The sequence below is a fragment of the Abramis brama genome (assembly GCF_963993115.1).
Source record: "Abramis brama genome assembly, chromosome: 10".
NCBI lineage: Eukaryota > Metazoa > Chordata > Actinopteri > Cypriniformes > Leuciscidae > Abramis > Abramis brama.
Window position 1 is genome coordinate 29,218,040 of NC_139972.1, and position 16,436 is coordinate 29,234,475.

A 16,436-nucleotide genomic window follows, 5' to 3' on the forward strand; every position below is an offset into this window, starting at 1 on the left:
TCATTTCAAGGTTTTCAAGTGTAGACATCCAAGCAATTACAACGTAGCTCCCCTCCTCTTTCTGACCCCAACCTTAAGCCTTCATTTACTTCATGAATATTATATTTAGCTTTTTTTGATACTATAGATTCTTACCCAATCCACTTGTTTGAGCGGGGGACTAAAACCATTATAAAAAGGAAATGATTTGTTACATTTAAGCAAAAAACAGATGAGTAATCATCTATTTTGAAGCCACTTTCACTTCTCAGTTTGTGGTTACAGGTCACAGCTGAAAACAAAACCCCTGCTATTTAACTTGCACACCAGTGAAAGTCCCAAAAAGAGGCATTTCTGTAATTAAGACGTGCTCGACAGAACACTGTATTTCCTGCTATAAACATTTCATCTATTTTGTATAAAACAACAATCGTTTTGACGTGGGAGTATGACAGGACCTTTGTTACTTCATTTACTTGTCCAAGGTACAGTGTGTTTTCTTTAACATTTAAATTTCTGCTACTGTACATTTATCCATCAAATTAAATAATCATTAAGTGACTTAAGAATGATAAATGCTACACGCATAAAAGTATTGCAAAAGTTAAAAAATTGCCAAAAACAACTGAGCAAGAAAGAAAATAACAGTTCAAAAAACAATATGCTGTTTAAATGACTGTTAAACAGAATTAGGAATTAGGTATAATAATTGCACCCTTCAGTCACAAATACCAATGCTGGCAAGTCTACTGATTACTGACCCAAATTTTTACATTAGGCTAATTTTCTTATATTACGGAATCATTACTACAATTACAATTACTATTTCTAATCAATCAAGACTCATTTAAGCTTCTAATCTATCTATCTATCTATCTATCTATCTATCTATCTATCTATCTATCTATCTATCTATCTATCTATCTATCTATCTATCTATCTATCTATCTATCTAATTCTTTCTTTCTTTCTTCCCTTTCTCTTTCTTTCTTTCTTTCTTTCTTTCTTTCTTTCTTTCTTTCTTTCTTTCTTTCTTTCTTTCTTTCTAACTCCAAACTAAATTCAAATTCAGTTGGAGAGGCCCATTAGACTCCATCGAGACTCATTTTCCATTCTATCTAATATTTCTAAACTGAAACCCTTCAAACTTTTAAAACTACTAAACTAAAACTTAAACTATTCCAAACTGAACACCTTCAAACTTCAAGCTTTTAAAACTAATTCAAACTTTGATACTAACAAACTTACTTTCATTCTTTTTCTTTCTTTCTTTCTTTCTTTCTTTCTTTCTTTCTTTCTTTCTTTCTTTCTTTCTTTCTTTCTTTCTTTCTTTCTGTCTGTCTGTCTGTCTGTCTGTCTGTCCATCTATCCATCTATCCATCTCATGAAAACCACCCAGAACACAATGGCAACCACCCAGAACAATTAATTGATAATTGAACTGATCGTTTTGCATGTGACGGCAACACAATATTTTATTGTTATAAAATGATCAAGAAAGACAAAATCAAGTAATAATGTAATACTTCAAACTACTTTAAACTTCTTCAAACTTTCTGGTCCAAACTTTCCCAAGCCAACTTAAAGTTTGTCTCAACGAACTTTTTAATCTAGTTTTCTTATATTGTAGTATATGGTAGTTAGGGTGACCAGATGAGATTGGCTGAAATTCGGGACGGACGGACGGACGGGGTTGTTTGGGGAGGTTTTGGACGGACGGACGGGGGGGGGGGGGTGTTGTTTGGGGAGGTTTTGGACGGACGGACGGACGGGGGGGGGGGAGTGTTGTTTGGGGAGGTTTTGGACGGACGGACGGACGGGGGGGGGGGGGGGGGAGTGTTGTTTGGGGAGGTTTTGGGGTAGTCTTACTATGATATTAGACTACATAGCCTATAATAAAATGAATTTTCACACCTGAACCAAACATATTTTTATTCAAAGATCAACAGTCTGTCATTAATATTTAGTCTGCCACAAAAAAACAACATTAAAATCATGAACTCAAATGTCATTATGACCAAAAAAAAAAAAAAAGACTGTTGTAACAGTGCGTAAATCAGACATTTCAGGCTATAGTCTAATAAGCCTTATGCCAAAATTATTATTATGGCGAAACTGTCGGTCATTAAATAAGAAAACTAAATAATTGTGTAGGCTATATGATTTGCTTTGTGTAACCCAACATCAGACATTAGGCCGAAGTTTTTTTTTTTGCACACAGTGCCGCGACCAATCAATCACTCCTTTACTGGCTGCCTGCACATTCACTGTACTCGCGGCTGCGACAACTCGCGCTCGCTTATCAATGCATTATAATTCGCGCCTACGGTATCTTTGTAGAACTTCAAAAAAAGACAAACAAAAAAAAAAGATGCTGCAGCCAATGAGCAGACGGCGGGGGCTGGCTGCAGGACGACTCAACCTCCACGGACAGTTTTTAATGTTTTATCAGACAATAACTACTCAAGAATTTGCTTTAGTATAATTTTCGGGACAATTAGGGCCGGATTCGGGATTCGGGACAACAGCTTAGATTTCGGGACTGTCCCGAATTTTTCGGGACGTCTGGTCACCCTAATGGTAGTAGTAGTAATAGTAGTAGTAGTAGTAGTAGTAGTAGTAATAATAATAATATGCCTGTTGAGAATAAAAACAATGACTACTTAAACACTCATTAATGACTCCAACTTTTGTCCCACAGCTGTTCTGCTGTTTGATACTTTAGCATGGGAAGTGAAAATGCCGAAAGACATTCGTGGCCTCCAAGGTTCCTGTCTGGTTATACCATGTTCTTTCTCTTACACATCGTATCCACCCAAAGACCCACGTAGAGTTGTGTGGTATCAGTGGGTCTCTAAAGGATATCCTTTAGTTTATGATCCGTTGCATGCAGATGATGTCATTGGGAAGTTTAGAGGAAAAACTGATTTATATGGAAAATCGAGTTGGGATTGCAGTCTGCTGATCAAGAGCCTGGAACAGTCCCACCATGGAGAGAAATTGTATGCATGGATTGACCCTGAAAATGTTGGATGGCGCACATTTGCATTTTATGATGTCACCTCCACAATTGTAGTTGATGGCAAGTACTATAATGTCTTTATATTTTCACTCCTGATCTGGATATGAGAGTATGTCGCCTAATTGTTATATTTCTGCTATTTGTAGCAAGTCCAGAGCCGCCCAGCATCAATATTTATGGAGGTGAAAGGATGGGTGAGACTATTACAATAACATGTTCAACTTTCCACACGTGTCCATACAGCAAACCAGACATCATTCTGAACGGTACTGAAGGAACTGATCAATTAGACAACGATCATCTTAAAGACGGCCTGTGGAAAATCACTCTGACACGCACAGGTGTCGTAAAGGCAGAAAGCTCCACTATTGAGTGTTCTGTAATACATCATGGTGGCATAACAGTGACAGCTACAAAAAGTAAAAGTGGACAGTGTAAGTGATCTATGTTTAAATGCATGTTTGCACTAATGGGCGTTTTGAATCATAGTTATGATACTTTATGATGATGTGCATTAATTAAGGATTAATTTAATCATTTTAGCCACTTTCCATTATGAGGCAGACAAAACTGTTGAACTGAAGACTATTTGGCTTCAATACCTAGTGCCCTCACTTGTGCTTCTCCTCGCATGCATACTTGCTGGAGTCATCATATACAAGAGACGAAACAGGTATTTTAGTGTGTGTGTGTTTCTAAAAGTTTTAGACCAGTGTATATATGTATTTCTCTTCAGGGAACATGTTTAGGTTCTCATAGTGTCACCATTGATTGTAGACAGCCTCGTACACAAGGATCAATAACACAATTTGAACAGAGGTAAGTATTACATATTCAATTATTTTATTCATCCATTTTCTTGAAAACCTATTTATTCATGCTATAGGTGACAATCTTTACATTTATCTTATTCATTATCTCTTACATTATCTTATTCTCTAATGTAGGAGATCACGTTGGAACAGATTTTCAAGGTTAGAATTTTCTTAACTGAATTGAATTCATTTTTAAGTATCTTTGTATTTGGTCCTGAGACTAAATTTAAAATGTCTCCCCCAGACAACCGAGTATGTCTGAAAGAAGTGCAGTTCAGACTAACAGTGAACACAGGAGTGATATCAGGCAAGTACAACATAAATGGGTAAAACATAAGTTTGATTTACTGAACGCTGGTTTACTGTATGTTACTTGTTCAAATATCTCTAATGCACTAACTAGTGCCATCTACAGTAGGTACTGGACAGACTGGCAGTTTATGTTTTAGTAGTTTTGATTTTTTAGTAAATCTTTCTGCAGATGACACTGTTACACTAGTAGGTGGCGACAAGTAACTGTCTCTATGGGTGATTCACTAAATCATTCAATTGGGTGATTTGCTCAAAGAATCCATTAATTCGAGAACCAAACAAGTGATTCACTGAATTCGGAAATGCATACTAGCATACTACTTTTACTATTTCTTTCATAGAAAAATCGCATACTCTCTTGAGTAAAAAAAGTATGTTCTACATAGTATGGATGTGTGTAGAATAAATGTAATCTGGATGTATACATTCACCCTATGTCATTATCATGTGGCCTACCAGCATCAGTTGTGTCGCTTCACTGCCATTCACAAATCCTTGGCCTTATGGGATAGTAAATTGTCATTGTATGCACACTTCAGAATCTCGCCGGGAGTAATATGTCATCCGGATACTTTTTGCCAACTCTTTCACTGTACTGTGAATTCGGACATACTTCTTTTGTTGTTTTTTGCCTACTATATAGCATAGGAAAGCATGTGATTTCGGATGCAGCCACTGTAAAAGTAGTAAGAGTAGTGTGCTTTGTGGTTCCAAATTGAGCAATTGTCTTTATGAGTGAATCATTTATTCAATTATTTATTCATTCAAAAACAACATTTTTTGTGAGTCATAGTCCAACCGATTCGTTAAAAACAGTGATTTATTCATAACGCCAGTTTATGTGCAACAGGCACTTCTTAGAGGGGCAAAAATAGTGAAATTAAAAACTGTGTCTTAAAAGTAAGTTACTCAATATTTACTTTTGGTTTATTGTTGTTTAAACAATATTGTGTAGGCCTATAAGTGTTGTATCAAAGCAGTAATACTGCAATCCCGAAAATTATTAACACATTGCTGGAGTCTTATGATAAGGCCTCTTGAAGTGGCATTACTTAAAGAAAACTTTTCACTTTACAGAACCAACACATGTGGAAACAAGCTTTTCTCCAAACCTCGTATGCCATCACCAAAGAGGTAAAGTGCATTTGAACCACCTTTGTATTCAGTCTGAGTGTTACCATGCTACATCAAGATTCCTTTAACTTAACAGGTGCCAGGATGAATGCAGATATTTATGTGTTTCTTTTTTCATTCTTTTTCACCATGCACCTCAGTGAGCCAAAATCCTACTCAGTGAGTATATCATTTATTTCTACCATTATTAAACTGTGGAAAACAAATGCTCTCTTGAAACATATTATTTGCTGACCTTTTTATCCCTGTTTTTCCCCCCCTTAAATACATGAAGGATTATGATGCTGAATACACTAACATGGATGAACTCAGCATGTATGGAAACATCTGATGATAACGAACAAGTTTTTGTTCATACACACAGCAACAACAACAAAAAATACAGCAGATAGTATACTTTTTGAAATATAGTCACACTCTGTTCATGTATTATTGAGAATATATCCATAAATAAATATAGCATTAGAAACTAGATCACTTGTTATATATCATCCGAAATAAATCATCAGCAAGTCAGTCAGAGACAGTCCTCTACAGAAACCAACTCTGGTTGCTAGAAGAATTTGCAAGATAGAGAACAAACACCAACTCTATCATATAATAGCCTAAGTCCTTTTATCACATGTCTCAAAAGATCATCGTAATACAATTTTTCCCCAAAAAATTTCCCCCCAACATATTTCTGCATACTTTTAATTGACTACACAAGGGGGTTTTCAACGTCAAGGACTGTCAGGGGGTCTGGCTATTGGTAGAATTTGTAGGCCAACTATTCCTACCCCAAAACAACTCAGAGAGGTGTTTATTATAAATAAAGAAGAAAATTATCGAAAAGTGGAAATAAAGTAACTAAGGAGTAGGCGATAGATCTATAACTGATTTTTAAAGTGGTGTTCTTGAGTTTATCGAACGAGCTGGCACATCGACCACAATTTGTGCAGTTCATATTGTTACCACGTTCAAAACCTTGCTGGACCTTTCGAGGATACCAATGTTGAATATACAGTAGTTAGAGTTAAGAGATATGGGTTCAAGGTAGTGGTGGTGTCAAAGGACTCCAAACTAAAATGCATTCCCAGCAAAAACTACAATACCCAGACAGAAAATGCCACTAATGCTCAAGACATGTATACTACAGAGGTCTTCAACCCTGCTCCTGGGGACCCATCAAACACACCTGAACCAACTAATCAAGCTCTTCAGGATGGCTTGAAAGTCACAGGCAGGCATGCTGAAGCAGGTTGAAAATGAAACTTTGCAGGACAGTGGTCTCCAGGAGCAGGGTTGAAGACCTCTGCTTTAGAGCACTGCAATGATGACAGTATTTTTGCAGGCCAACCCAAAACTTAGCATCACCCTGGTTCTCACAAAAATGATATCATGATAATCTTCACATAAGAACACCACTGTTAAGAATTTTGAAGCCTTTATACAATCAGCAGAAGTAAAAACCTAAACGTAGGCTTTAAGCGAGTTATACAGCGGTCGCATCTCTTCAATGTCACCATCACTAAGCTTCTGACAACTCTCTCAGTCTTTCTGTTCCTGACAGTTTCTTATATATAGATTATAAATAGATAGGGTCTATATAGAAAGGCCTACTACAACAACATATATAATATAGATTGTGGTAGATTTTCTTTCGCAACTGACTCAAAATTATCTGGGGCGTCTCCAATCGACCCCCAACGTCTACAGTCGACACTTAATCTTTATACTCTAGCACTGCGTCTACAGTCGACAACTGGCTTTGAGTTGGACAACGTCTCGTCCCTTTTGAACACTATCACTTGGTAATAAGGTCTCTAGTGTTCCACTTACCTGCTTCACACTATCACTTGAGAATAGAAGTAAGATCTCTAGTGCTCCACTAACCTGCTGCGCAGCAATAACTAAACAGACTCCAGAAAATGCCTTCGAATATGCTTTAATCACGGCCAGAGGATCTCAGACCAATTTCAGAGAAAATCCTGCCAGCAAAATACAGCAGTTTTAATAAGAGCATGGCAAAAATGACATGATACATTACATAATTTCCCTACAATTTGATTGGTTCTTCATATGCAAACCCTTTTGTTACTAGGTAGAAGCAAACTTAGATCTCAAATCATTAGAAAAATGGAAAAGGTTAGAAGTTCAGTTTGGTTACTCAATATGTCATGAGACTATTCTAGACTGTTATATTTTTGATATTGTCTAGCCAGCATCTCAGAATTTTCCACTGGTTTCGACACAATCTTCAGAGTAAATTTTGTTCAAGTGTTAGAATGTTAGGCCTAAAGGAGAAGTAAGGTTAGATGTTAGAATTATGATTAGTTTGATATACAGTTTACTATTTTATTCATTAAAAAATCCATCACAAGATCAAATCGACATATACCTTCCAACATCACAACTATACAATGTATCTTTACAATAAATGTTTAGCAGTCACAAGATCTGCCTCTACTGCATGATGTTGATCTTTTTATTTTTTTAAAAAAAATGTCTTATTCTACATAAGCATTTGATTAGACTAGATGAGCATCATTGTGTATCATCCAATAAATCATCAACAAAGTTGTCTGATATGTTCTTTGAATAACTAATTAGCATTTGTTCCAGATATTAATAGGTAAAAGTACATAGCTCTTAGTCAGTGTTATTGACTTCAACATCCTATAGGTGCTAACTTTTTGTGTATTTAACTATTTGTGTATGCGATTGGAATCTGATCGTCCACACTGTGTATGCCAACTGTTAAGATGCAATTTGTGTGTACTGTGATACTCTTTCATTTTCCTGAATATTTGCATTGGTTTTTATAGTAATGATGTGGTATGCAAAGTTGGTTCCCAATTTTGAAGAAAAGCTGTCTAACATCAGAATGCGTGTCAACACATTCAAGATGATTTGTAACAGCCTGCCCTACGACCTTTCTTACCCATCAGGACATGTAACTTTCTGCTATGACGTGTTACGTTTTACATGGTGTGAGAAAGTAACATAAGCTACACAAAATCTGATCAGAGCGTTCCGAGTGAAATGGATTTCAAGAAATGAGATTTGAATAGGATTTCAAACCACATGTAAATGTAGTTTAAAGCGAATTTGTAAAAATCAGATTTCATGTCTTTTTTTTTTTTTTTTATGTGCGAAAATTGGATTTGGACTGACAGTCTGAACAAGGCTAATGTGTAGCCCCAGTACTACGTCTTATAAGGCAGCGGTAAAAACGTAAGAAGTTAGCATGCGTCAACTGTTGGTGAACCAGGCTGACTAAAAGTATATTGTAAATTTCTGCTTGATCTGCACTTGGCAACAACACAACCTTGCTTCTTGTTCAAAACAACCTCGTTCAATGACTTTCAGTATGTTTCTTTCAACAATGTCTGACAGGTTTAAGGTTTATGTGGTGTAATAAGTAACAGGCAGAAATAAAAAAAAAAAGAAAAGAAAGGAGAACAGAATGGATTTCCATAAATGTGACTTGAATATTTAGCTTGAAACGGATTTGTAAAAAATAATAATAATTATTTTTTTTATTTTTATTTTTTTGCATTCACACTTCCGAAATATTATCACACTCCAGATATGCACAAAAAATTAATTTGGATTGACAGTATGAACAAGGCTTAAGAGTACACATCTTGGTCATTTTTCTGTGTGTAGACTCAGAGGAAATCCTGCTCGCCCCTTATCAGGAAACACATATTTGATATAGGTGTAAACAGATATTTATTTAGCTCTAGTTAGTTATACGTTAAAATCCACTTCTCTTGTTTGCACAGAGGACCACTGAGAAGGTAAGAATTAAAAATAGTATGTTGCAGTGCTTTAGGAGAAATTGTTTTACACTTTATTTCTTCTGGTGGTCAAAGGGCTCAAGAAACACAAAAATAGAAATTAAATATAATTGAGTGGGTTTTGAAGTGAATGCAATAGAAGGACCATTCTGAGTTCTTAAGTTTTGTTAAGAACTTAGCAATAAACAGTTCTTAAAAGAACCATTTTTTTTCAGTGGGAAGAACATTTTAGTAATCTACAGAACTTTTTTCCTCTATAAAGAACCTTTTGTGCAATGGAAAGTTTGGATGTTAAAGGTTCTTAATGGAACCATATACCAATAAAGAACCCTCAGTAACACTTTCTATGAAGGCTCATTATGAATTATAGCTCCATTTATTTATAAGTAAGTATTGCCATTTTATAAATATATTTATAAAGACTAATTAAGACCTATACTGCATTATAAGAACAGTTATAGTTACATTTATATTATTTTTATAGTTATAAGTAATGCATTTTCTTTTTCAATGCGCATACTCATAATCCATTATACACTTATTTATAAGTATTAATTAGCCATTGGTTCCATGAATGTATTTATAAAGATGCAACCTGCATTGCTATAATGTTATTATATAATAGTTGCAATGACTTTTTAGTAAATTCAGGTTTATTTCTGTCAAATAAGTGAATATATTGTTATTAATATGTTGAATTTTTATAAATTCTTATTCTGAGTGATAATACAGTAACTAACCTCTATAAATGCATCTTTGATTGCTTTAAGTAAAGTGAAATCATTAAATCATTGATGCAAATAGTTCATGTTACATATAGCAAAACACTGCAACAATATTTTTTTTTAAGTAATTCCAAACTGCTATAATATGCATATGGCTGAGGAGATATATTTTAACAAATCAAAATGACTATTCATGACCTCTAATGCAAACATTAGCCATTAAAGACATAATTGATAGCTAATTGGTACAGCAGTGTCTCTAGAACTATTTTATATTTGATCATTTATGTAACTGTCAAAGGACATGTTTTTTATTGAGATGTGTAGGCCTATTTATGTTTTTTGTTATAAATTCATGTCAATTTGAGTTCATATTCGATAAAAAAAGTGAATTTCAGCAGCTGATTTTTATAATGTATGTCATTTGAAAATGTTTAAAATTAGGGGTTCTTTAAGTAAGATTTACTTAGAAAACCATGACCCAGTTGAGTTTGGAGCGAATCTGCGTCATTGCGGGTCAGAACGAACATGGATGCTGAGAAACGACGTGTAGTCTGAAAAAGATTCACTTTATCTGCGCATGATCTGAGAGTCGTACACGATAATTTGCCTTTATATTTCATAATGTTTATAATATTGTTTTATATCACATGTGCACGACGTGATGTTTTATTAATGATGTTAATTGGATTTGTAGTATTTCGGTTGCGACGTCCACTTGCAAATTGGCGGACATTGCATTGGCACGAGAGACTTGTAAAGGACTCAGTAATGCATATTTTGAATATTATATATTTTTATTTCTTGTAGTTTTCACGGTGTCTGCTGAAAAGGAAAAAAAAAAGTGAGACAAATAGGCCTACACAGCGAAAGACATCTGTATGAACCGTGGCCTTTTTCATTAGACCAGTGCAGATTTATAAATCAGTGTATTTGGATTATGACGATGCGCATTGAAAAAGCAAATGCATGACTTATAATTATAAAAATAATATAAATGTAACTATAACTGCTCTTATAATCCAGTATAGGTCTTAATGAGTCTTTATAAATATATTTATTTATAGGCTACTTATAAATAAGAATAAATGGGGCTATAATTCATTATAAGCTCATAGAAAGTGTTACTGAGGGTTCATTATTAAGAGTGTAAAGGGACATGTCCATTGTTATTCAATGCTGAACTTAACCCCTGAAATGCAATAAATTATTATTTTTTTTTTTAACAATTACAGTTAATTTGAATTGTTGTTTTTGTAATGATCCAGGAACATGAAAGGACCACTGTATCTTAATTTACTTTTCCAAGGTACAGTGTCTGTTTTCCTCCCTTTTTTCTTTCTTTTTTTTTTTAAGCATGTTTTTTTTTTTTTTTTTTTTTTTTTAAGTGCAATTCTGTATCTTTAATACACTTTTCGGTCACACTTTTGATTAGTGTCCAATTCTCACTATTAACTATTAATAAGCCATATAGTAACTATTAACTATGATTTTTAGCTATATGGCTTATTAATATAAGGCATTAATAAGTGCTTTAGAAGTACTAATACAGCCAATATCCTAGTATGTAATATGTAATAAGTAATATGCATGCTAATAAGTAGTTAATAGTGAGAATTGGACCCTAAACTAAAGTGTTACCAACTTTTCTTTTCCAGTTAATTTTTAAATTGGACACACAGGAACATATACATGTACGCTACATTTACATAAAGCCCATAATAAAATACCAGATTTGCAAATTCTTACACACATAGGGAAACCTTTGCACACAAACACATTTATGTTAGGGAGAAAATGTATAAACAGATACTATAATATCCTCAACTTCATCTACATTTTGAAAGACACAAGTTTTTTGCTCGGGGGCCACATAGGGCTTTAACTATTAGCGGCAACATAGCAAGACTGCATCTGAAATTCAATGAATCTGCTAAGATTTGTATCTGTTTGTGTCATATAAGATGTAATTGTGTACTCAATTTAATAGCTACAGTACATGATGTATAATTTATTGCAGTGTCTGTGTCTGCCCCAGAAAGGCAAAACACAACAACTATGCCAGAAGTAAAGTATGTATGCAGTATTAATTATCTATTAGGCAATGCATTACCACCAAAAGTATCATACTATTTATCTGTTCATTTAAAGAGACAAATCTACAGAAAATAATATAGTTAGTGATATTAAATTCTCCACCTTTTGTCCCACAGGTGTTCTGCTGTTTGATACTTTAGCATGGGAAGTGAAAATGCCGAAAGACATTCGTGGCCTCCAAGGTTCCTGTCTGGTTATACCATGTTCTTTCTCTTACACATCGTATCCACCCAAAGACCCACGTAGAGTTGTGTGGTATCAGTGGGTCTCTAAAGGTTATCCTTTAGTTTACAATCATTTGCATGAAGATGATGTCATTGATAAGTTTAGAGGAAAAACTGATTTATATGGAAACTCAACTTGGGATTGCAGTCTGCTGATCAAGAGCCTGGAACAGTCCCACCATGGAGAGAAATTGTATGCATGTAGGCTATTGAACCTAAAAATGTTGGATGGCGCACCTTTGCATTTTATGATGTCACCTCCACAATTCTAGTTGATGGTATGTAAATACTTTGTACTTCAAATTTTCTTAACTCCTGATATGAGTCTGTTGCCTAATTATGACATTTCTGCTATTTGTAGCAAGTCCACAACAGCCCAGCATCAATATTTATGGAGGTGAAAGGATGGGTGACACCATCACAGTAATACATTCGGCTTTCCACACGTGTCCATACAGCAAACAGACATCATTCTGAAGGAACTGATCAATTAGACAATGAGCATATCGAAGACGGCTTGTGGAAAATCACTCTGACACGCAAAAGTGTCATAAAGGCAGAAAGCTCAGATATTGAGTGTTCTGTAATATATCATGGTGGCATAACAGTGACAGCTACAAATGACAAAAGTGCAGAAAGTGAGTATTCTGTGCATATATATGAAATGCTTGCTATTGTTGTAGGTGTTATTAAATACATTTTTGCACTCATGGGACTTTTGGATCATTTGTTTATGATGTTTTCAGTTGTCCAGAAATAATAATGACTAATTATTTTATATGAATCTAGATGCGATTATTGGACTGAAGACTATTGGGCTTTATTACCTCCTGCCCTCTCTTGTGTTTCTCCTCGCTTGCATACTTTCTGGAGTCATCATATACAAGAGACGACACAGGTAACCCTGTGCATGTTCAACACAATCCCATGGCAATTTGATACTATTTTAGGTTTTGTCGAATTGGTGGCTATTCGTACCAATCTGCTTACACCTCATAGTGTTTGGGGTGGGTGGACCTTAATTCATTGAATCATTCACCTTCAGTCCGACATTAAAGGCAACTGAGATCCTACTGAGATGGCTTAATGGTAGGGATCATGTCCGTACAGTCTGACAAGCAACAATCGTAAAGGACTATTGTAAATCATGCAGTGTGCTCTCAGTTTAAGTCTGCTTTCCAAGAGCAGTCTCTTGAGAAATTGCCAATTTGTTTGTAGAATGCGGTTGTCACTCACCTAAATTACTGAACTGAAACTGAATGAGTGTGTACGTGGCCTAGTAAGCATTTTAGTTTCCCACATTGTCATTGTTGATTGTAGACAGCCTGTTGATATGCAACGATCTGAACAGAGGTATGTATGGCACATTCACTTCTTGCATTAACTATCAGTGATAAATTAATCTTAAAAGCTCAAATATAGCAATATTAATCTTATGCTCGTATGTAGATCAGTTTGGTACAACATTTCAAGGTTGAAATGTTCTTTATTTAATTATCTTTATATCTTCAGAGACTAGGTATTCTTAAGGTCAAAAAGAAGACTAGATTCTACTAACAGGGGAAAGATAAATGAGTTCAGGAACTTCTAGGTTACTAATGTAACCCCCGTTCCCTGAAGGAGGGAACAGAGACGTTACATCAGAACTGAACTGACAATATGGAATCTCGCCTGAGAGCCCAATCACCTTTGAGTGGTAACAGAACAAGCCAATGGACATTGGCGGGTGAGATTTGCATTGCGAATCATTTCCCGTGCCACGGGTATAAGGAAGCGTGCAGCACTCAATAATTTTTTGTTGAGGAGCCAAGCCAGTGCCCACTCCCTCAGCGGTGGACACAGGGATTGTGGCAATGGGATGTAACATCTCCGTTCCCTCCTTCAGGGTACGGGGGTTGGTTACATTAGTAACCTAGACGTTCCCTATCAGTCATTCACGTTATAACCTTTCTAGATTTAACTAAACCCAAAACCAGTAATACAACTTTTTTTTATAAAGGAAACCTACTGCAATAACATAGTCCATTTAACAAAGCATAAATACAAACCAAAGACTTTCATTGAATGCAAAATCTTAGTAGTTTATATTTAGTAGCAAAAAAAAAAAACATTCACGCCAATCAATTCAGTTCAACCTTCCATCACAGTTATTCACCCCAAACCACAACACCAAAAAATGTATATAGAGTTCAAGACCAATCAATGTCCATGGATGATGTAAGTAAGAATAATAGAGAAAATAAAGTCTTATCTGAATTTCTCAAAGTCCCATAATGTCCAGTATTCTCCAGAAAACAATCAGTCTTAATCCAAATGCTTGCTGTCTCAATAGCAGAGTCCATGGACAATAAAGGTGATTGTCATATGATGAGTTGAAGAGCTTCGTGTATCAAGGAACTTATAAAACTTCCTCACATATTCTTCTTCTCACGGACCATAATCCTCCAGAAAAAAAAACAAGTTCTTCTACAACAATCAAAACAAACCATACTACAGTCCGACATAACAGTCCAAATAATATAGTTTAAACACTTCCAAAACACACACACACACACACACACACACACACACACAAAAAAACAAGTTAGACATACATAACCTCACTTACTTTAAAGGGGGTCATATAATGCCATTTTTGGACAAGCTAATATGATTCTTTAAGGTCTAAATTAAAAGTCTGTAATATACTTTAATTAAAAATTCTCATTAGTATTGTAAGAAAACTCATTTTACCTGGTCAAAAACAGCTCTGTTTTCAGCACGCCGTTTAAGTGCATGTGTCTTTAAATGATAATGAGCTTTGCTCACCCCGCCCCTCTGTTCTGTGCGTACACCGTTTGTAACACAATAACACAATAACCATAACGCGTTGTTCATTATAAACGTGGGATTATGAATTATATTGAGAACGTTGTACATAGAAAACATGCTGTAATGTACCTGAGTGTAAAAATAGCCACATTCATCGTGAAGCGTGCAGCAAGCGATTTGCAAAGATTAAAATAAATATTAATATAAAGGTTAATAAAACGTTACACTCACTTCAGTTATTCTGGAGGTGCAGCAGGAATATGAATAGTTGGTACCGATCCTTTTTTCAGGAGCAGCTTCTTAGCAAAACCAGCTTTATAACGTTACTGACCCTCGTTTGTAAAGCAGTCTGGTGTGTGAAATGATTCGTGCAAACATGAAAGCATTGATGTTGATCGTGGGGAATATTCACTTCGAAAACAAACTCAGCCACTGCGTCTTCAGCGGTTCGGATTTAGGAACATCAAAATAACTGCTGTGTTCCTTATTACACCCAAGAACAGAACACAACAATCGCTTAGACACCATTCTGCTCATAGACAGTGCTCCAGCGTATCAACAATGACTGCGCTGGTCCACGCGGACTATGATTGACAATCGACAATCGTGGGAGGGGCGTCCGACCGTGTGACGTCACACGGTCGAACAGCATGATTTGAGATGGGGGAAAACATATAAGAAGATTAAAAAAAAAACACTGGATGGATTTTTATCATTTTATGATGGTTGTGTACAGGCACTGCCAACACACATTTCAGTACAATCAACTTGTAAAAGTGCATGTACCATTATATGACCCCTTTAAAGTTGAGCATAAAACAAATGTTTCTCAACCAGGACTCAACAATTACATGGCAAGGCCATGCTTCAGCCTTTGCATGATACACCCATTCCTTCTACTATGTTACATGAGTTATAACATGAGTTATACGAACCTAAGAAAATCGCCACAATCATGGATGCTGATCCAGTGGAAGAGCCCCCACTGTAACCCTCAGATAACCCCGTGTATCAACCAAAGTAGCTTTCTGCTGGGAAGAAGTACTAGATTGGTGGATAGCAGAGGGGACTACACCTCTTTCGAGGTACTCAAGTCTTGATCTTAGCACCTCAATGGTCATCTTCCCGCAGTGGGTACATGACTCATCTACGAATGCTGTCTCAGCATCTTTACAGCCCAGACATGCAAGACTGTAATGTAATATACGACTGTCAGCCGGGGCCAGGTAACGACCACATAGAAAAACACACGGGTGGAATAACATTTTTAAAAAGATGCAACATCACACCTGTGTTTACTCTTTTAGGGAAAGATGCTCTTCTAGTGATGATGTGCTATGGTAAAGGTCGACTGTACAGAAAATACTCGTTTAGAAGACTGCACAGCGACCAAGTTCTCAGAGGAAGACGACCACCGCGGACGCACCGTCACACCAACACTTGTGCTGAACTTCTTCCTGGTTCTCTTTACAGAGAGATTCTGCACAGCAGAATCTTAATTAGTGAGTGCTGCATGCGTCCTTGTATTCCTG

At 35.9% G+C, this 16,436-nt stretch overlaps 1 protein-coding gene across 1 annotated transcript; it reads left to right on the forward strand.

The window, feature by feature from the left end:
* Position 1: 1 nt before the first annotated feature.
* On the forward strand, positions 2-12,995 carry LOC311090385 (uncharacterized protein; the record flags this gene model as incomplete). The annotated part of the gene is made up of 14 exons (XM_084125642.1): positions 2-464; positions 2,681-3,065; positions 3,152-3,435; positions 3,545-3,674; positions 3,779-3,820; positions 3,949-3,975; positions 4,061-4,123; positions 5,206-5,262; positions 5,403-5,421; positions 5,537-5,591; positions 11,986-12,294; positions 12,455-12,490; positions 12,552-12,731; positions 12,883-12,995. The coding sequence occupies exons 1-14, from the start codon at positions 428-430 to the stop codon at positions 12,993-12,995; spliced, it is 1,737 nt and encodes a 578-aa protein (XP_083981768.1). The 5' UTR covers positions 2-427.
* Positions 12,996-16,436: the final 3,441 nt, after the last annotated feature.